The 22,632-nt window shown below is 46.9% G+C and overlaps 1 protein-coding gene across 1 annotated transcript; it reads left to right on the top strand.

The window, feature by feature from the left end:
* Window positions 1–371: 371 nt before the first annotated feature.
* tmc1 (transmembrane channel-like 1) lies at window positions 372–22,518 on the top strand (the record flags this gene model as incomplete). Its single annotated transcript, XM_084181232.1, has 17 exons — window positions 372–649; window positions 1,510–1,600; window positions 1,762–1,843; window positions 2,133–2,239; window positions 2,692–2,790; window positions 2,947–3,089; window positions 3,513–3,657; window positions 8,691–8,885; window positions 9,268–9,447; window positions 9,772–9,924; window positions 10,113–10,241; window positions 10,952–11,019; window positions 19,320–19,559; window positions 19,675–19,800; window positions 21,538–21,616; window positions 22,077–22,212; window positions 22,334–22,518. The coding sequence occupies 17 exons, from the start codon at window positions 372–374 to the stop codon at window positions 22,516–22,518; spliced, it is 2,436 nt and encodes an 811-aa protein (XP_084037358.1).
* Window positions 22,519–22,632: the final 114 nt, after the last annotated feature.

Raw genomic sequence — 22,632 nt, 5'->3', positions numbered from 1 at the left:
TGGGGATACCGAGGGGAAGAGGAAAAATGGACACTCAAAAAAAGAGGAGAAGAAGGAGGACAATGAAAGAGGAGAGAAAGTTCAGAAGAAAAAAAAGAACAAAAGGATTGAGACAAGGTGAGATCCTGTGTGTACAATCTTGCATTGCATTTTCCATTTCAAAACATTCTGGCTGACATTTTGCATGATCAAAAGGCAGTGAAAAGTGAGTTATCCGATGCAAATGTAAATACAGCTCGCAACCCATCATCACATGTGCATCATGACATGTATTGTGCAGTGTACTAAACTCTGCATGGTTAAATAATCGCCTCATCATGATGCAAATTGTTAAAAAAAGTTTCAAATTAAATTACGGATTGCAGATAAGAATGCTCTACAATGCTCTTTTGCGTGACAACAATGTTGCCCTCTACCTTCACCAACCTTACAAACAAAAAGAAAACGACTTTCCTTGCTGTGTCAGTTCAGAGCAGGAGTCATCAGAGGAAGTGGAGGATGAGGTAGAGGAAGAGGGAGAGGAGAAACCAGAGGTCTTGTCTCCCGAGGAGTTGGAGAAGTTGAAGGAGGCAGTGGATGAGAGGAAGAAACGTATCTCAACCCTAAGAGGAAAGCCTTGGCCCATGAGGAAGAAACTGCTAACTCTACGGTGCTGAGAGAACCCCAACTCTAAAGCAAATGCTTTTCCCCAGCCCCTATACTGTTACCCCTTTCACACTATTGTGTCGAGTCGACGCATAAAAATGGAAAGAGGAGACACCTCCTATCTTTGCCATTAGACGCCTCAGTGGGCAGTGCCATTGAGTGCTATCGCCTTTATAATGTGGTCCATTTCTTCTACTTCTGTGAATTAATTGGCGGTTAATAAACAAACTGAAAAGGGAAATCTGTCTTTCTCATCCAATGGATTTTGAGAAGGAGACGAGGAGAGGACGCGAGGAGTATGCAATTGAGAAAAGGCCATAGTTTGAAAAGGCATAAAGCCAGGTTTAGTAATTTACTGCCACCTGCAGTGCTGGGATGGTTGCCCAGGAGTATGATTCATTGGCTGATCCCTCCTGCTGACCTGGATGGAAATAAACGATCCTTCCTTAACCCATAGAAAGTCCCACCCATTTGACTAATGTAAAATGGTGAAAGCCTTCCATGGCACTGTCCATGCTAAAACAGGCTTTGTGGCAAGTCCATCCAGCTCTACAGTATGTCTCGATTCCGAAACATATTTTGTGGGCTCAGATATTTCCCTGTCACATTGTCCTTTCCAGCATGGTCCCTGCAATTATAGTCCATGCATAACCAGGCCAGCACATTACAGCCCGGCTTTGTTTGGCTCGGCTCAGTAGTGTGAAAGGGGTATTAATGTAGCTGTTGGAATGTAATGGAAACAGGAAGCTTTTTTAGGACATTGGAGGAGCACAGAGTAGCCAGAGCATGGAGTATGGTGCAAAATGATTCTATTTATTTTACCAGTACCGGTACCAGTAACTGATCCTGCCTCGTATTTCACAGGGAGTCCCATGAGTTTGTGGAGAAATATGAGGGAGCTCTTGGGAAAGGAAAGAGCAGAAAACTGTATGCATATAAAGTCATGATGTTGAAGGTGAGGACGGAGTCATCTGTTATAGGTGACAAGGGCATTGATTGTGTGTTCTTTATTGTGTCATGTTTATGCTACCAGTTATCTATGATCCTTTACAACACCAGTATAGTCAGCAGGCCTATGTGGGATCTATTTCATGACACTGCTGGTTTTGCTGTTAGAAATGGATGAAGTTTCAGAGGGACTTTGAAAACTTCAAAACTGCTTGCGTTCCATGGGAGATGAAAATCAAAGAGATTGAGAGTAAGTATGTCTCTTACCTCTTCCTTTTATATCCCTGCAAGGTTTTGTTGGTGCTCCCTAAATGTCCTTATTTTTTCAAACTCCCTGAAAAGGTTAGCACACAGCTAGCTACCTCTGTTCCTTACGCCCCCTGTTTCTCTAATTTGTGTATCACTTTTTTGAGGACCCCTGTGGCCCTCTTGCTGACCTCCTTGAAGTCCTTGGAAGTCACTCTGTGATCCACTGATTTATGTCATTCTCCTCAGTGTGATGAAACACAGTACCATGACTGTTTTTGTGCCTCCTACAGGCCATTTTGGCTCCTCGGTTGCCTCCTACTTCATATTCCTGAGGTGGATGTATGGCATCAACATGATCCTCTTTGGGCTGACGTTTGGCCTGGTCATGGTGCCAGAGGTAGGGGGCCATTTGATCCTGAAATCAGAATTGGGGCCAGAATTTTGTGACTTCGGTGTAGACATGATATAATTCACATTTCCTCATATATGCTCATATACAGTAATTTAATATAAAAATGACTAATTGTTATTTATTTATAAATGAGGCCCCACCCACTGAGCAAAAACTAGCTGAATGAACGTTGTTTCCACATAATTCCAACAAAAAAATTCACTGATTGGATTTGCAAAAAGTTATCAACGTAAGGGAATTTCTTATTTTTTTGGCCCAACTTTTCACCGAAATCCAATGACATGGTGAATTTTTTTGATGATTTCAGGTTGAATTCATGTTAGTTGACAACTCAACCAAATGTAAATCAAAACTAAACATTGAAATGATGTCCAGTGGGCAGGCTCTTGTAGTGTCTCAAGGACCTACAGATACTTTAACTCTTTATTTCTGTCTAGGCTCTGATGGGCAGGCCATATGGTAGCATGCCCAGAAAGACTGTCCCTAGAGCTGAGGAAGCCAACGCCATGGACTTTGCTGTCCTATGGGACTTTGGGGTCTTTAATAATTTTTTATTTGTGTAATGTGACCACTGTGTAATGTTACCACTAACATTACTCTTTATGTGTGTGTGCCTCACAGTGTGCGTGGTGTTTTTAAAGTTGTCAAGAAGTTGTTACTACTAAATTAAATCTGAATCGTGTGTGTCCCAGGGCTACGCCCAGTATTCTGTCCTCTTTTATGGCTACTACAACAGCCAGCGCGCCATTGGCTGGCTCAAGTTCCGCATGCCCCTCTCCTACTTCCTGGTTGGCGTGGGAACTGTGGCCTACAGCTATATGGTGGTGATAAGGACGTGAGTACCTGTATGTTTACTAGTCTCTCAGTGGTCCTCAAAGCCCCCCTCCCCTCCCTATGTTCAGATAGACCAGGGATGCAGTTCTCTGCAGTCCTCTTGACTTTAATCCTTGCATTTTAACTGGGGACAAGGTTGTGCAACAACAGGAAATTAAAATGAGCGTTTCGTATTGGACAAGTCCAGATCCTTCTCTGTTTCAGTCCGTTATATTCCATTTGGTGCCTAGTGAAAAGGACCATGGTGTGTGCACATTTTGCCAATTGTGACAACAACAAAAAAAGTGTAACATTGATCACATTTCCAGTGAGAAACAAAAACCGACAGGAGTTGTGCACCCCTGAGACAGAGTCTCAGTCAAATCCTCTGATTTCTGATGTTATTGTTTGAAGCTTCTTCTATTTATTATGAAACATGTTAAAGTATGGCCCGGAACGCTAATGAGGATGGGGGCGGAGACGACAACAGCTTCAATTTCAGCTGGAAGATGTTCACCAGCTGGGATTACCTCATCGGCAACCCTGAGACAGCCGACAACAAGTATGCCTCCATCACCACCAGCTTCAAGGTAAACACATTAGTGTAACAACCACAGGTACTAGGAAAGGGCAGGGTCAATAAAGACCAGAGGGGTATCATACGAAGCAAGGTTGAGGAGTTAGCGAGGTAACTTTGGTCAACTCTGAGTTCAACTCGGGATAACCAGTCATACGAAAGTGGCTCACCTTTTAGCCAGGTACATTTCTATGGCAACGAATCCTTCAGAACTAACCTGCTCTGGGGCAGGCTAACTCACAGCTAACTCCACTTCCCCTGAATGAAATGACTGAGCCTCGAGTTGAGGACCAATGAAATCAGATTCCCTTCCTCAGTCCCTCTTGCAAAGATTGTGTCATCATCCCCTTCATTTGAGGAAGACGACTGATTAAATATTGTATTAATCAAATGTTTTTTTGTGTTAAAAATTGTAATGTTAAAATATCACATTACACATTTAGTAAGAAATAATGCATTTTAAACTTCACACAATGTACACTACCGTTCAAAAGTTTGGGGTCACTTAGAAATGTCATTGTTTTCGAAAGAAAAGCAATTTATTTGTCCATTAAAATAACATCAAATTGATCAGAAATACAGTGTAGGCATTGTTAATGTTGTAAATGGCTATTGTAGCTGGAAATGAAGGCTATTCCATGCGAGAAATTGCCAAGAAACTGAAGATCTCGTACAACGCTGTGTACTACTCCCTTCACAGAACAGCGCAAACTGGCTCTAACCAGAATAGAAAGAGGAGTGGGAGGCCCCGGTGAACAACTGAGCAAGAGAACAAATACATTAGAGTGTCTAGTTTGAGAAACAGGCGCCTCACAGGTCCTCAACTGGCAGACTGGGTCTGAGATATGGCTTTTTCTTTGCAACTCTGCCTAGAAGGTCAGCATCCCGGAGTCGCCTCTTCACTGTTGACGTTGAGACTGGTGTCACATGGAATAGCCTTCGTGCTCTACAACATTCGGAGAGTACGACCCTGCCTTACACAGGAAGCAGCACAGGTCCTAATCCAGGCACTTGTCATCTCCCGTCTGGATTACTGCAACTGGCTGTTGGCTGGGCTCCCTGCCTGTGCCATTAAACCCCTACAACTCATCCAGAATGCCGCAGCCCGTCTGGTGTTCAACCTTCCCAAGTTCTCTCACGTCACCCCGCTCCTCCCCACACTCCACTGGCTTCCAGTTGAAGCTCGCATCTGCTACAAGACCATGGTGCTTGCCTACGGAGCTGTGAAGGGAACGGCACCTCCGTACCTCTGATCAGTCCCTACACCCAAACGAGGGCATTGCGTTCATCCACCTCTGGCCTGCTGGCCCCCCTACCTCTGCGGAAGCACAGTTCCCGCTCAGCCCAGTCAAAACTGTTCGCTGCTCTGGCACCCCAATGGTGGAACAAGCTCCCTCACGACGCCAGGACAGCGGAGTCACTCACCACCTTCCGGAGACACTTGAAACCCCACCTCTTTAAGGAATACCTTGGATAGGATAAAGTAATCCTTCTACCCCCCCCTTACCCCACCCCCCAACAAAATTAATAATAAGAAATATTGTAAAGTGGTTATCCCACTGGCTATAAGGTGAATGCACCAATTTGTAAGTCGCTCTGGATAAGAGCGTCTGCTAAATGACGTAAATGTAAATTTATCAGAACAAAAATAGACTGACGAGTTTCAGAAGAAAGTTATTTGTTTATGGCCATTTTGAGCATGTAATCGAACTCACAATTGCTGATGCTCCAGATACTCAACTAGTCTCAAGAAGGCCAGTTTTATTGCTTCTTTAAACAACACAACAGTTTTCAGCTGTGCTAACATAATTGCAAAAGGGTTTTCTAATGATCAATTAGCCTTTTTAAATGATAAACTTGGATTAGCAAACACAACGTGCCATTGGAACACAGAACTGATGGTTGCTGATAATGGGCCTCTGTACGCCTTTGTAGATATTCCATCAAAAATCAGCCGTTTCCAGCTACTATAGCCATTTACAACATTAACAATGTCGACACTGTATTTCTGATCAATTTGATGTTATTTTAATGGACAAAAAAATTGCTTTTCTTTCGAAAACAAGGACATTTCTAAGTGACCCCAAACTTTTGAACGGTAGTGTAACTTTTGTATGACTTAATAAAATAAAAATATTGATAGAAATATATGCTTGTGCATTGATAAGCACACCCCAAATGCAGCAGTCTGGCCCTTGCCTGAGTAGATCTAGCTTGCTTCATAGGATACCCCTCTGAACTGGGTACCGGTATGGAATTCACACAACACAGCATTATCAAAAAATATAGCTTACTACAAATAACTGAGGTTAAAATAGTTTACAAGCTGTATAGGCTGACAGCTTAGAGGGGCAATCAAAAAGTTTGCAGTTTGTGTCTCCAGTACAAAAGGCAGATAAAATAATTTCAGTTAAACATGCAATATGCAATTCTCAAGTTGTGCAGCTCAGGTACAGCAAATATCAGGATAACAAGTCTAAACACAGCAAACTTCAGACAACACGTCTAGTAAGAGTACATATCAAAAGGGTCATAAAGACTTAAAGTGCTTTATGCAATAGATAGTCAAGCCCTTGTACAATTACACAATCAACACCTTTGCTGGCTGTCTCCAAGTCCACACAGCTACCAAACACAAGTTGTACTCAGGATACATAAATCATAGTCCACGAGATAGTCTGTCGTCCCATTGTGAGGTAGGTATGAGTCCACCATCTGCGGGGGACGCACAGCCCGAACGTGCACCTCCCCACAATTCCCAACCAACGCGTCTCCCAACCAACGCGTCTCCCGGTACGTGTTGACAGATGGTGAAATTGCTTGAGCTGCGCTGAGAATTCGAAATGTATGAATGCCAACAGTCCACTATTCTAGAACACAGTGCATACGTGTACATGTTTGGTACTCCCGAGTGGCGCAGTGCTCTAAGGCACTGCATTGCAGTGCTAGCTGTGCCACTAAAGATCCTGGTTCGTGTCCGGGACACCCATGGGCGGCGCACAATTGGTCCAGCGTCGTCCAAGGTAGGGGAGGGTTTGGCCGGCAGGGATGTGGGTTCGTTTCCCACGGGGGGCCAGTATGAAAAAAACTAAAAAACTAAAAACATGTATGCATTCACTAACTGTAAGTCGCTCTGGATAAGAGCGTCTGCTAAATGACTAAAATGTAATTTTATAGATTAGACCCTTTACAATAAACACACACACAGAGACTGGACAGAAGATTTGTCAATTGTGAATGAATGTGAGTTTGCGGCTACCATAGGTCTGGTGTGGGACTTGAAGACAGCAGCAGTTCTATCCCTGTCCTTTTCCTCCTGCTGTTCCAGGAAAGGCAATACCATTATGTAGGAACAGGTACAGTGAGGGAAAAAAGTATTTGATCGCCTGCTGATTTTGTACGTTTGCCCACTGACAAAGAAATGATCAGTCTATAATTTTATTGGTAGGTTTATGTGAACAGTGAGAGACAGAATAACAACAGAAAAATCCAGAAAAACGCATGTCAAAAATTTTATAAATTGATTTGCATTTTAATGAGGGAAATAAGTATTTGACCCCCTCTCAATCAGAAAGATTTCTGGCTCCCAGGTGTCTTTTATACAGGTAACGAGCTGAGATTAGGAGCACACACTTAAAGGGAGTGCTCCTAATCTCATCTTGTTACCTGTATAAAAGACACCTGTCCACAGAAGCAATCAATCAATCAGATTCCAAACTCTCCACCATGGCCAAGAACAAAGATTCCTCTGATGCAATGATCATGAGAACGGTGAGGAATCAGCCCAGAACTACACGGGAGGATCTTGTCAATGATCTCAAGGCAGCTGGGACCATAGTCACCAAGAAAAGAATTGGTAACACACTACGCTAAGGACTGAAATCCTGCAGCGCCCGCAAGGTCCCCCTGCTCAAGAAAGCACATATACAGGCCCGTCTGAAGTTTGCCAATGAACATCTGAATGATTCAGAGGAGAACTGGGTGAAAGTGTTGTGGTCAGATGAGACCAAATCGAGCTCTTTGGCATCAACTCAACTCGCTGTGTTTGGAGGAGGAGGAATGCTGCCTATGACCCCAAGAACACCATCCCCACCGTCAAACATGGAGGTGGAAACATTATGCTTTGGGGGTATTTTTCTGCTAAGGGGACAGGACAACTTCACCGCATCAAAGGGACGATGGACGGGGCCATGTACCGTCAAATCTTGGGTGAGAACCTCCTTCCCTCAGCCAGGGCATTGAAAATGGGTCGTGGATGGGTATTCCAGCATGACAATGACCCAAAACACACAGCCAAGGCAACAAAGGAGTGGCTCAAGAAGAAGCACATTAAAGTCCTGGAGTGGCCTAGCCAGTCTCCAGACCTTAATCCCATAGAAAATCTGTGGAGGGAGCTGAAGGTTCGAGTTGCCAAACGTCAGGCTCGAAACCTTAATGACTTGGAGAAGATCTGCAAAGAGGAGTAAGACAAAATCCCTCCTGAGATGTGTGCAAGCCTGGTGGCCAACTACAAGAAACGTCTGACCTCTGTGATTGCCAACAAGGGTTTTGCCACCAAGTACTAAGTCATGTTTTGCAGAGGGGTCAAGTACTTATTTCCCTCATTAAAATGCAAATCAATTTATAACATTTTTGACATGCGTTTTTCTGGATTTTTCTGTTGTTATTCTGTCTCTCACTGTTCACATAAACCTACCAATAAAATTATAGACTGATCATGTCTTTGTCAGTGGGCAAACGTACAAAATCAGCAGGCGATCAAATACTTTTTTCCCTCACTGTAGAGGTGCATTCTCCAGAGCCACTCCGGCAACAAATCAGAGCACACAAGAAATTAATTCAAACGGACCAATAGGAAATCATACACATTTCACATACCAATTGTATATACTCTAATAGGGGCACCTCCACCCTGTTACATTAGTTTATGTATGGTAATGTTTAATTGGTTGTCTCTCTCTCTCTCTGTGTAAGTGTGTGTGTGTGTTTGTGCATGTGTTTGTGCATGTGTGTCTGTTCTCTGCCCTTATGATGCCATCTTCCTAGGAGGCCATTCTGGAGGAACAGGAGAGCAGGAAGGATGACAACATCCACTTGACCCGTTTCCTGCGGGTTCTGGCCAACTTCCTGGTGCTGTGCTGTCTAGCAGGAAGTGGATATCTCATCTACTTTGTGGTGCGTCGCTCCCAGAAGTTTGCTTTAGAGGGACTGGAGAGCCATAGCTGGTGGGAGAGGAATGAGGTAGAAGCATGTGCGTGTGTGTGTGGGTGTAAGTGTGTTTGACTTAGAGAAGGCTGGTGGGAGGAGATATAGGAGGACGGGCTCATTGTAATAGCTGGAATGGAATAAATGGAACAGTATCAAACATATCAAACATATGGAAACCACATGTTTGACTCCGTTCCTTAGATTCCATTCCAGCCAATATAATGAGCCTGTCCTCCTATAACTCCTCCCACCAGCCTTTTCTGATTTACATGTGTTTGTAATCAGTACCTTGATTAATTATTATTATTTGTGCAATCTGTATGTTTTTGCATGTCTGTGTGATTGCGTGTATATTCATTTATTCATAGGTGTAAATAACAGTATACTGTACTGTATGTGTGTTAATGTCCCTCAGGTGAACATGGTGATGTCCCTCCTGGGGATGTTCTGTCCCATGCTGTTTGATGTCATCAGTGCACTAGAGAACTACCACCCCCGCATTGCTCTACAGTGGCAGCTGGGACGCATCTTCGCCCTATTCCTGGGGAACCTCTACACCTTCATCATCGCACTCATGGATGAGATCAACCTCAAAGTAAGTCTGGTAGCCTGTAGCTAGTTACACCACATAGCTCCATGAAGTGTTCTAACTAAAACCCTTTTATCTTCTAAGGGTTCTACCAACAACCCTCTAGGGTTCCTTGAACCCTTTGTAAAGTGTTTTTAACAACAATAGGAATACGAATGACCCCAAAAACTATTCTACAGTTATTTTCAGATTATTATTTGACACCAACTGAGGTTTTCCTACGCAAGTATCGACCTATTATTTCTGTAGATGGGGAAACATTATCTGACAAGGGAAAACAACGCCTGTCTTTAAATTGAGCACTAACTGCTTTGTTTTTGTTTATTTAAGCGGGAGGAGGAGGAGGTGCTAAAGCTTAATATGACTATATGGGAGGCCAGTTTGTATAATGGGACCCTGGGAGCGAACAGCACAGCTCCTCCCATCACCGTCCACCCTGCCGACATCCCACGAGGACCCTGCTGGGAAACCATGGTGGGACAGGTAATGAATGATAAAATACTATTTGAATCTAGGTCTGGTAATGACAAACAACTTTTTGTTTGGGTGAATTGGAAGGGGTGCATGCATTCATGATTCTTGTGTGTATGTTTAGTAGCATTTTTACAGCGTAAATGTACTGTGGTGAAGTGTGTATTATTTGCCATTTAATATACTTTGGTAATATGTAGGAATTTGTCAGACTTATTGTGTCGGATACCATGACAACCTACATCACGCTCCTGATCGGTGACTTCTTGCGTGCTGTGCTGGTGCGTTTCCTCAACTACTGCTGGTGTTGGGACCTGGAGGCTGGATTTGTGAGTCTCTGGATTGACCACTTTGCTCTACTCTGTATTTAGGCTTGAAATCTGTTTAAGCCATACTTCAAGTCCATTTTGTCATTTCATTGACATTGATTTTGGGGTAACACTTTACTTGAAGGGGGTATACATAAGGCATTCATAACACCTTTATAAAACCAGTCATGACACCTGTATACATGTTGCATAGTCTCGTCCACCAGCTGGCTCTCTCTCAGTCGAACAGTCTGGTCTGTTGAATGATAATGAATAAATGTGGGATGAAGGTTGTTATGAATGATATTGCAACATCCATAAAGGTATCATGACTGGTTTCAGAGATGTGTTATAATTAAGCAATAAGGCCAGAGGGGGTGTGGTATATGGCAAATATACCACGGCTAAGGGCTGTTCTTATGTACGATGCAACGCAAAGTGCCTGGATACAGGCCTTAGCTGTGGTATAGTGGCCATATACCACAAACCCCTGAGGTGCCTTATTGCTATTATAAACTGGTTACCAACGTAATTAGAGCAGTAAAAATAAATGTTTTGTCATACTCGTGGTATACGGTCTGATATACCACCACTTTCAGCCAATCAGCATTCAGGGCTCGAACCACCCAGTCTATAATGGCTTATGTATAGCCCCTTCAAGTATTACTGATTTGGTCACTGATTTGATTAATTGCACCGACATTGACTATTGTTGTCTTCCTTTGTGTAAGCCCTCCTACTCAGAGTTCGATGTCAGTGGGAATGTCCTGGGCCTGATCTTCAACCAAGGCATGATATGGTAGGAGGTTGCTGCTGTGATCTTATTGTGGCACTTCCACAATAAGAGGCCCTCAGATAGCAAAGTAAGGCTAGGTTTTCCACTGGTACGTAGAATTGAATGAACAGATACATGGGCTGATGTACAAAAATAGCTTCTTGGCAACAACTAAGGGGCTGCAAATGTGCCTTGCATTTAGGCAACCCGGTCATGCATTTAAAGGCGTTATAGGACATTTGACAGCAGTCTTGCAGTGTGACGTTTGTACGCTGCTCAAAAAAATAAAGGGAACACTTAAACAACACATCCTAGATCTGAATGAATGAAATAATCTTATTAAATACTTTTTTTCTTTACATAGTTGAATGTGCTGACAACAAAATCACACAAAAATTATCAATGGAAATCAAATGTATCAACCCATGGAGGTCTGGATTTGGAGTCACCCTCAAAATTAAAGTGGAAAACCACACTACAGGCTGATCCAACTTTGATGTAATGTCCTTAAAACAAGTCATAATGAGGCTCAGTAGTGTGTGTGGCCTCCACATGCCTGTATGACCTCCCTACAATGCCTGGGCATGCTCCTGATGAGGTGGCGGATGGTCTCCTGAGGGATCTCCTCCCAGACCTGGACTAAAGCATCCGCCAACTCCTGGACAGTCTGTGGTGCAACGTGGCGTTGGTGGATGGAGCGAGACATGATGTCCCAGATGTGCTCAATTGGATTCAGGTCTGGGGAACGGGCGGGCCAGTCCATAGCATCAATGCCTTCCTCTTGCAGGAACTGCTGACACACTCCAGCCACATGAGGTCTAGCATTGTCTTGCATTAGGAGGAACCCAGGGCCAACCGCACCAGCATATGGTCTCACAGGGGGTCTGAGGATCTCATCTCGGTACCTAATGGCAGTCAGGCTACCTCTGGCGAGCACATGGAGGGCTGTGCGGCCCCCCAAAGAAATGCCACCCCACACCATGACTGACCCACCGCTGGAGGATGTTGCAGGCAGCAGAACGTTCTCCACGGCGTCTCCAGACTCTGTCACGTCTGTCACATGTGCTCAGTGTGAACCTGCTTTCATATGTGAAGAGCACAGGGCGCCAGTGGCGAATTTGCCAATCTTGGTGTTCTCTGGCAAATGCCAAACATCCTGCACGGTGTTGGGCTGTAAGCACAACCCCCACCTGTGGACGTCGGGCCCTCATACCACCCCCATGGAGTCTGTTTCTGACCGTTTGAGCAGACACATGCACATTTGTGGGGTTATTTTGCTGGCTCTGGCAGTGCTCCTCCTGCTCCTCCTTGCACAAAGGCGGAGGTAGCGGTCCTGCTGCTGGGTTGTTTCCCTCCTACGGCCTCCTCCACGTCTCCTGATGTACTGGCCTGTCTCCTGGTAGCGCCTACATGCTCTGGACACTGCGCTGACAGACACAGCAAACCTTCTTGCCACAGCTCGCATTGATGTGCCATCCTGGATGAGCTGCACTACCTGAGCCACTTGTGTGGGTTGTAGACTCCGTCTCATGCTACCACTAGAGTGAAAGCACCGCCAGCATTCAAAAGTGACCAAAACATCAGCCAGGAAGCATAGGAACTGAGAAGTGGTCTGTGGTCACCACCTGCAGAACCACTTCTTTATTGGGGGTGTCTTGCTAATTGCCTATAATTTCCACCTGTTGTCTATTCCATTTGCACAACAGCATGTGAAATGTATTGTCAATCAGTGTTGCTTCCTAAGTGACAGTTTGATTTCACAGAAGTGTGATTGACTTGGAGTTACATTGTGTTGTTTAAGTGTTCCCTTTATTTTTTTGAGCAGTGTATATTCAAACCAGACCTCCCGCGGGTGAAATACACGTGCCATCATATGTAGTTGTGTCAAAATGGTTATTGATCTCCTATTTTCTTGTTTAAACCCCCTAAAGTCGATGTCCAGTCCCCACATATATCGAATTAGCATAATACAAAAATCCCCATAAAAATCTGTCTGTTTAAGCTAGAGATGTGTTTGTCAGACCATGAGACATCCTGAAAATTGGTCTTCTCACAGAAACGTCTGTAGCGTCCGAACGGTCTGGCCTACTGTCACGGTTCAGACAGACGACCAGGGGACCACAATTGCGTCACACCAGAAAGTTTATTAAAACTTAAGGGAAAAGGGAAGTAGGGAGTGAATGAAGGCTCCAGGGGTAACAGGGATCCCGTCCAATGTGCTGGGTCTGTGCCCCCCCCAGTGGTAGCGATGCGTCCTATGAAGCCGGTGGTGGGTGGTCCAGAAGTCCTGGGGGGGGGGGGGAGACACAGACACAACAGGGCGGAATGAAACAAGGCAGCAGTACAGTTCAAGGGAAATCCAAAATACGTAGTAGCAAGGCAGAAGGCTGGTCAGAGTTACCGGGATTGAAGAGTAGTCAGGAGTCGTTATGGCAGAAGCAGGTCTGGATCTCCTGGGGCAGAAGAGTATCCAAAAATCAGGCAGGTCCGGGGTCACAAAACCAGGGTGAGCCAGAAGCGCGAGCAAACAGGTTCCGGGTGTGAGCTTTGCAGACGATCTGACACCGGAGAGCTGAAAGACAGGGCCTTAAATACTGGGAGAGGTAGTGGGTAATGCAGCGCAGCTGGCAGAGTAATTAGAGCAGAGCAGAGCAGGGACAGGTGGAGCTAGTTAGGCTGAGTAGAGAGAGTGGTGAGCAGAGTGGAAGAAAATTAAGGTGGTAACCCGGTGGAGTGAGAGGCTCATGACAGAACCCCCCCCCCAAGGGATGGCCCCAGAAGTCCCAAGAGCAACACCACGCCGGGCGGGAGGAGGGGAGCCGGAGGAGGGCTAGAACTCCTCCGAACGGTCCGAGTGAACGTCCTCATCCTCGGAGGAAGCCGGAGGGCCGTGGTCGGGAGATGGGACAGGTCCCGAGACAGGATCAGGCACAGGACAGGAAGCCGAGCGGGCAGGACGGTTAGGGACCCCTCTGGGGCGGCCCCTACGGATTGCAGGTTGATCAGGATGCCGTTGGTGGAAAGCGGTGATGAGAGTCCTATCCACAATCCGACTAGCTGGCACCCAGGTCCTTTCCTCAGGTCCATAGCCCTCCCAGTCAATGAGGTACTGGAGACCCCTACCCCTCCGTCTGGACCGAAGCAGGCGGCGGACGGTGTAAACCAGACCACCATCGACGAGCCGTGGAGGAGGAGGACAAGGCGCAGCAGGGACCAGCGGACTCTCATGGATGGGCTTAATCTTAGACACATGGAAAGTGGGGTGCACCCTCAGGGAATTAGGCAGTTGGAGCCGGACAGCAGTTGGGCTAATCACTCTTATGATAGGGAATGGGCCAATGAACCGAGGTGCCAGCTTCTGCGACTCCACCCTGAGTGGCAGGTTCTTCGATGACAACCACACCCTTTGACCAACATGGTAGGTGGGAGCAGGAATTCTCCGACGGTTGGCCCCGGTAGTGTAGCTGGCAACGGATCTGAGGAGTGTGGCTCGGGCTTGTGACCAGGTGCGGCGACATCGACGGGCAAAAGCAAGTGCAGATGGGCAAGTAACCTCCTCTTCCTGGCTGGCAAATAGAGGAGGCTGGTATCCATAAACACATTGGAAAGGGGACATACCGATGGCAGAGCAGGTCAGAGAATTGTGTGCGTACTCCACCCATGTCAATTGCTGCGACCAGGAGTGGGGGTTGCGTGAAGTCATGCATCGCAGTGCCTTCTCGAGCTCCTGATTAGCCCGCTCTGACTGCCCATTGGATTGGGGATGGAATCCGGAAGTCAGACTGACTGTGGCTCCCAGCAGGTGACAGAACTCCTTCCAAAAAGCGGAGGAGAATTGTGGACCACGGTCAGAAACTACATCCTTTGGCAGTCCGTGGATCCGGAAGACGTGTTCCAGGACCACCTGGGCGGTCTCCTTGGCGGTTGGGAGCTTGGGGAGGGGAATGAAGTGTGCCATCTTGCTGAAACGGTCAACTATGGTGAGAATGACGGTCATGCCACTTGAAGGGGGCAGCCCCGTGACAAAGTCAAGGGCGATGTGAGACCAGGGACGTCTGGGCACAGGCAGGGGCTGCAGCAATCCGGCTGGGGGCTGGCAGGACGACTTGTGTTGGTTGCAGATGGGGCAGGCTTGGACGAATTCCCGTACATCCTTTCTCAGAGAGGGCCACCAGAACCTCTGGGCGAGCAGGTTGTAAGTGCGGGTGGAGCCGGGGTGACAAGCTAGGCGGGAGTCATGTCCCCACTGAACGACCTGGGACCTCAGGTCTTCGGGGACAAAAAGGCGGTCAGCTGGGCAAGTGCTGGGACCTGGCTGGTTACGGAGAGCCTCCAGCACCTGTTCCTCAACAGCCCAGGTCAGAGCTGCAACGATGCAGGGACTTGGCAGAATCGACACAGGGTCCTTGGAGGGGGTGTCATCCTTCTGGAATTGACGGGAGAGGGCGTCTGGCTTGGTGTTGCGTGATCCAGGCCGGTATGACAGAGTGAAATTAAACCTGGTGAAGAACAGGGCCCAGCGGGACTGCCTGGAGTTCAACCGTTTGGCCGTGCGGATGTACTCCAAGTTCTTATGATCGGTCCAAACGAGAAATGGAATGGTGGACCCCTCCAGCCAGTGACGCCACTCCTCCAAGGCAAGCTTCACAGCCAGCAGCTCACGGTTCCCTATGTCGTAATTGCACTCAGAGGGGGACAACCGACGTGAGAAAAAAGCACAGGGATGGAGCTTCCTATCCTCCGCAGCCCACTGAGAAATCACAGCACCAACTCCCACATCCGAGGCGTCCACCTCCACAATAAATTGCCGGTCCACATCAGGCATCTGGAGGATGGGAGCGGAGGTGAACCTCACCTTGAGGGTACTGAAGGCTTTGTCGGCTGCTGGGGTCCAGGTGAAGGGTTGCTTGGTGCTGGTTAGAGCAGTGAGAGGGGCAGCAACGGTACTGTAGTTCCGGATAAACTTTCTATAGAAGTTAGCAAACCCCAGAAACTGTTGCAGCTTCTTTCTGTTCTCCGGAACTGGCCATGAAGTGACTGCTGATACTTTGGCAGGATCCATTTGGATACTTCCCTCTGCCACTATGTACCCCAGGAAGGCCACTGTCTTGACGTGAAACTCACATTTCTCTGCCTTGGCGTAGAGGGAATTCTCCAGAAGACGATGAAGGACTTGCTGGACATGGCGGGTGTGTTCAGACAGGTTTCTGGAGTAGATTAAGATGTCATCCAGGTAAACGAAGACAAACTTGTTTAACATGTCCCGCAGTACATCATTCACTAGAGCCTGGAACACAGCAGGAGCATTGGTGAGGCCAAAAGGCATAACCAGATACTCGTAGTGGCCTGTTGGTGTATTGAATGCGGTCTTCCATTCATCTCCCTCCCGGATCCGCACTAGGTGGTAAGCGTTTCTGAGATCCAACTTGGTAAAAACAGTGGCTCCCTGGAGCAACTCAAAAGCAGAGGTGAGCAGAGGCAGAGGGTAACGGTTTTTCACTGTGATGTCGTTGAGTCCCCTGTAGTCGATGCAGGGGCGAAGAGATCCGTCCTTCTTCCCCACAAAGAAGAAGCCAGCACCAGCAGGAGATGAAGATGAACGGATTAATCCTGCGGACAGAGAGCCATTGATGTAGTCCTCCATGGACTTTCTTTCAGGAGCAGACAACGAATAAAGACGACCCTTTGGAGGGGCTGTTCCAGGGAGGAGGTCGATGGCACAGTCGTACGGTCGGTGAGGGGGCAGAGATGTGGCTCTTGCTTTGTTAAACACCTCTCTGAGACCATGGTAGCATTCTGGGACATTGGAGAGGTCAGGAGCGGAGTTAGTAGGTACTGGCCGAGGGGGTAGTGCGGCAGCAAGCAGGCAGGTTCGGTGGCAGTCCTCTCCCCACTCCCTGATCACCCCGGTCACCCAGTCGAGCTGAGGGTTGTGCCGGCGGAGCCATGGGTAACCCAGGATGAGGGGTTGGCCTGGAGAGGGGAGCAGGTGAAACTGGATAGTTTCTTGATGGTTTCCGGACAGACCCATCGAGACCGGGGCCGTGACATGAGTGACCGATCCGAGTAAGTGTCCGTCCAGTGCCCGGGCAGGAATAGGAGGTGTCAAACGGAGGTTCTCCAGTCCCAGTTGGCGTGCCAGCTTGATGTCCATTATGTTGGCTTCGGCGCCAGAATCCACCAGAGCAGCCAGGGTGTGAGTTGAGTCAGAGAGGCGGAGGTGAACTTGCAGCAGGGGTTTGCGGTCGGAGGACTGGATGGTCATTGAACTCAACCGGACTCCCCCTATGCCCGGTGAGCTTCGGCCCTTTAAAGGGCAGGTTACCACACGATGTCCATCACCTCCACAATAGAGGCAGAGGTTTGAGGTGAAGCGGCGCTGGCGCTCTGCAGGAGTGAGAGAGGCTCGCCCAATCTCCATAGGCTCAGACTGATCAAGCTGACCTGGGTGAGTGGCAGTAGATGACAGGAGCCCAGTCGGATCTCTCCGAATGCCGGTAGTAGGTGGACCTTGGCGCCCCCTCTCACGACGACGGGTCTGTATCCTTCTGTCGATCCTGACAGTCAGTGCGATGGCTTCATCAAGAGTGGAAGGCAGTTCATGGGAGACCAACTCGTCCTTGATATAGTCAGCCAAACTATGGAAGAACGCGTCCACCAACGATGGTGTGTTCCAAGAACTTCGTCTAGCCAGGGTTCGGAAGTCGATGGAATGGTCTGCGACTGTACGTCTGCCTTGTCGAATACTGAACAGTTCACGAGACGCCTCTGCGGTTGGTGAATCCAGGTCAAACACCTTCAGCATCTCCTCAGCAAACAGGTCGAAGGTTGCACATGCGGGGGTTTGACGTTCGAACTCTGCTGTTCCCCAGAGTCGAGCTCGGCCCGTCAGGTGAGTGATGGCATACCCAACTTTAGCCCCCTCCGTGGCGAAGGTCCTTGGCTGCAAGGAGAACTGAAGTCGGCAGCTAGTCAGGAATGGCCGGACCTGGGTTGAATCGCCGTTGAACCGCTCGGGGTTTCCAATCTTGGGTTCCGGGGCAGCGGCTGCAATGACCGGGGCAGGTAACTCGGGGGCAGGGCTGGTGGGCAGACTGGCTGGGGTAAGGTTGGTGAGGAGTTGAATGATCATGGCGAGTTGTTGTTGCTGCTGCTGGAACTGCTGCTCATGCTCATCGGTTTCCATGTCGGGGAAAGTGTGCGCTGAGTCCATAATGGTCAGATCGTACTGTCACGGTTCAGACAGACGACCAGGGGACCACAATTGCGTCACACCAGAAAGTTTATTAAAACTTAAGGGAAAAGGGAAGTAGGGAGTGAATGAAGGCTCCAGGGGTAACAGGGATCCCGTCCAATGTGCTGGGTCTGTGCCCCCCCCAGTGGTAGCGATGCGTCCTATGAAGCCGGTGGTGGGTGGTCCAGAAGTCCTGGGGGGGGGGGGGAGACACAGACACAACAGGGCGGAATGAAACAAGGCAGCAGTACAGTTCAAGGGAAATCCAAAATACGTAGTAGCAAGGCAGAAGGCTGGTCAGAGTTACCGGGATTGAAGAGTAGTCAGGAGTCGTTATGGCAGAAGCAGGTCTGGATCTCCTGGGGCAGAAGAGTATCCAAAAATCAGGCAGGTCCGGGGTCACAAAACCAGGGTGAGCCAGAAGCGCGAGCAAACAGGTTCCGGGTGTGAGCTTTGCAGACGATCTGACACCGGAGAGCTGAAAGACAGGGCCTTAAATACTGGGAGAGGTAGTGGGTAATGCAGCGCAGCTGGCAGAGTAATTAGAGCAGAGCAGAGCAGGGACAGGTGGAGCTAGTTAGGCTGAGTAGAGAGAGTGGTGAGCAGAGTGGAAGAAAATTAAGGTGGTAACCCGGTGGAGTGAGAGGCTCATGACACCTACAAACTAATAACTCGTCTGAATGTAGCCCGGTACCAGTTTAAAAAATGAATGGAAGTATGGAAGTGGTTTAGAGACAATACATTTTTATATGGGTAAATAAATATATAAATCATTTCCTGATCTTTCTTATATCTCTCAGATATAGGACAGACACTTTAAAACAAACTTCCTTTTGATAACAATGTACTATCTGTTTTTCCATTTATGAATCTGTTATTCAATGCGTTTCTAGCAGTAAGGCCAAATTCAGTGTTTCATCAAATATTTTTTATATATTTTTAGTGGGATACTTAAACGGGTCCTAAAATTCACAATCAAATAGCTAAATGATCCTTGACCATCTTAAAACAATTCCATATGTTTAGGAGAACCCCCCCCCCCCCCCTTAAGGATTAACCACCCTCATTCACTTCTTTCTCTCTCTGTTAGGATGGGTGCGTTCTATGCCCCCTGCCTGCCTGCTCTGAACGTGTTGAGACTGCATGTGTCAATGTACCTGCAGTGCTGGGCCGTCATGTGCTGTAACGTTCCCCAGGAGAGGGTGTTCAAGGCCTCAGGCTCCAACAACTTCTACATGGCTATGCTACTGGTCATCCTCTTCCTCTCAACGCTGCCTGCCATCTACACCATAGTCACCATCCCCCCCTCCTTCGATTGTGGCCCCTTCAGGTAACAGAAAAACACCTGCATTCTGTATATGACAAGACATGCATGTAAACACACACACACACACACACAGTTGTTGTGTGATGAAAGTTTCTCATCTCTGATTGCTCCACTGCAGTGGGAAGAGCCGCATGTTTGATGTGATCCAGGAGACGCTGGAATCTGATTTCCCTGCCTGGTTTGGGAAGATGTTCAGCTACGCCTCCAACCCTGGCCTGGTGCTGCCTTTCCTACTGCTCATGGTGTGAGTAGTCAGGGCTAATGATCCACAGGGCAGTCCCCAGGCTATAGAATGCCTACCTGTTCTATGTGGAATATACAGATGAAGTTGGAAGTTTACATACACCTTAGCTAAATACATTTCAACTCTTTTTTTCACAATTCCTGACATTTAATCCTAATAAAAATGATTGTCTTAGGTCAGTTAGGATCACCACTTTATGTTAAGAATGTGAAATGTCAGAATAATAGTAGAGATAATTATTTATTTCAGCTTTTATTTATTTCATCACATTCCCAGTGGGTCAGAAGTTTACTACATACACTCAATTAGTATTTGGTAGCATTGCCTTTAAATTGTTTAACTTGGGTCAAACGTTTCGGGTAGCCTTCCACAAGCTTCCCACAATAAGTTGGGTGAATTTTGGCCCATTCCTCCTGACAGAGCTGGTGTATCTGAGTCAGGTTTGTAGGACTCCTTGCTCGCACATGCTTTTTCAGTTTTGCCCACAAATGTTCTATAGGATTGAGGTCAGGGCTTTGTGATGGCCACTCCAATACCTTGACTTTGTTGTCCTTAAGCCATTTTGCCACAACTTTGGAAGTATGCTTGGGGTCATTGTCCATTTGGAAGACCCATTTGCGACCAAGCTTTAACTTCCTGTCTTGAGATGTTGCTTTAATATATCCACATAATTTTCCTTCAATCATGATGCCATCTATTTTGTGAAGTGCACCAGTCCCTCCTGCGGCAAAGCACCCCCACAGCATGATGCTGCCACCCCCATGCTTCACGTTTGGGATGGTGTTCTTCGGCTTGCAAGCCACCCTCTTTTCCTCCAAACATAACGATGGTCATTATGGCCAAACAGTTCCATTGTTGTTTCATCAGACCAGAGGACATTTCTCCAAAAAGTATGATCTTTGTCCCCATGTGCAGTTGCAAACCGTAGTCTGTTTTTTTTATGGCGGTTTTGGAGCAGTTGCTTCTTCCTTGCTGAGCGGCCTATCAGGTTATGTCGATATAGGACTCGTCTTACTGTGGATATAGATACTTTTGTACCTGTTTCCTCCAGCATCTTCACAAGGTCCTTTGCTGTTGTTCTGGGATTGATTTGCACTTTTCGCACAGAACGCGTCTCCTTCCTGAGCGGTATGACGGCTGCGTGGTCCCATGGTGTTTCTACTTGTGTACTATTGTTTGTACAGATGAACGTAGTACATTCAGGCATTTGGAAATTGCTCCCAAGGATGAACCAGACTTGTGGAGGTCTACAATTTTTGGGGGGAGGTCTTGGCTGATTTCTTTTGATTTTCCCATGATGTCAAGCAAAAAGGCACTGAGTTTGAAGGTAGGCCTTGAAATACATCCACATGTACACCTCCAATTGACTCAAATTATGTCAATTAGCCTATCAGAAGCTTCTAAAGCCATGACATCATTTTCTGGAATTTTCCAAGCTGTTTAAAGGCACAGTCAACTTAGTGTATGTAAACTTCTGACCCACTGGAATTGTGATACAGTGAATTACATTATATAATCTGTCTTTAAACAATTGTTGGAAAAATTACTTGTGTCATGCACAAAGTAGATGTCCTAACCGACTTGCCAAAACTATAGTTTGTTAACAAGAAATGTGTGGAGTGGTTGAAAAACAAGTTTTAATGACTCCAACCTAAGTGTATGTAAACTTCCGACTTCAACTGTACAAGATAACAATGTAAAATAAAATATGTGGTATTTGTTCCCCCCTACACACAGTTTGGCCATTTATTACTTGCAGTCTACATCAAAAAGCTACAAGCAAGCCAACCTGGAATTAAAGAAGAAACTTCAAACCGTAAGTCATGCCGTCAATAAGGTTCTGACACTGATACATTCATTACCTATTATATTCCCTGTGTGGTACTTGCACTGACATAGTCTGTCCACCAGAGAGAAGCAATTGCCATAGTATATAATTTCTCTAAACTGATCAAATCTTCACACTCACTTGTCAATAACAAGGGTCCCACAGCCGACCTGCATGCAGCTGAGGTTACATCATCTGATGGACAGGGAAGTGCCAGTTATTTAGGGTATGAGAGTATATTTAAGCTACAATATTGCAAATATCAAAAACATAAGCAGGAGGCTGAGAGGCAGACAAGTAGCAATTTGACATATATTTTTTCAGGTGGGGAATTAGAGGCAGTTACGGAACCACATCCACTGCTTAAACTAAACATGATGTGATCCCTGTAATATCGGTCAGAAGGTTTGGTGCCATTCCTGTATAGTAGCTGCTTCTTTACTTCCAGCAAAATGAAGAAAACAAGAAGAAGAAGAAAATGGCTGCACTGAAAGCTGCCATGGATTTAGAGGAGGCTCAAAACGCTCGGTCAGAAGCACCGCGGCAACAGAGAAACAACAACGCCTCTCAGCAATCTTATAGGGGTGAGAAGAATACTGTGGCAGGACATTTCGTTAGCAGTTTTGTTTTTGTTTAGTATCTGTACATTTTATTCACACCAAGTTATGTCATCATACCTCTCCTCTCCCCCTGTCTCTTTCTAAGAAGATAGAGGAGAAAAGAAGGGTGGGGAACACAGGGCACATCAAGGAAAGAGCAACCATCAAATTCCCCCTTCTGCCACCAGACCCCCAGCCCCGAGGGGCCACGGATTGCCTGGGCCCCTACCAGGAAACCAGCGGCAACCAGCACCCAGTGTTCAGAGGGTCCCAAACTCACAGAGACACTGAGTATGACTGCTGTCACAGATGTGGAAATGGCAAGCACTTTATAGAGACACACACACTCCACCCTGCATTCTCTGATTTCAGAGGCAGACTGAAAGTAAAAGACTGTTAATGTGA

This window comes from Coregonus lavaretus (assembly GCF_964263955.1).
Source record: "Coregonus lavaretus genome assembly, chromosome: 17".
NCBI classification, from domain to species: Eukaryota; Metazoa; Chordata; class Actinopteri; order Salmoniformes; family Salmonidae; genus Coregonus; species Coregonus lavaretus.
Note: the sequence above shows the minus strand (reverse complement) of the source record. Positions and strands in the feature narration are given on the sequence as shown.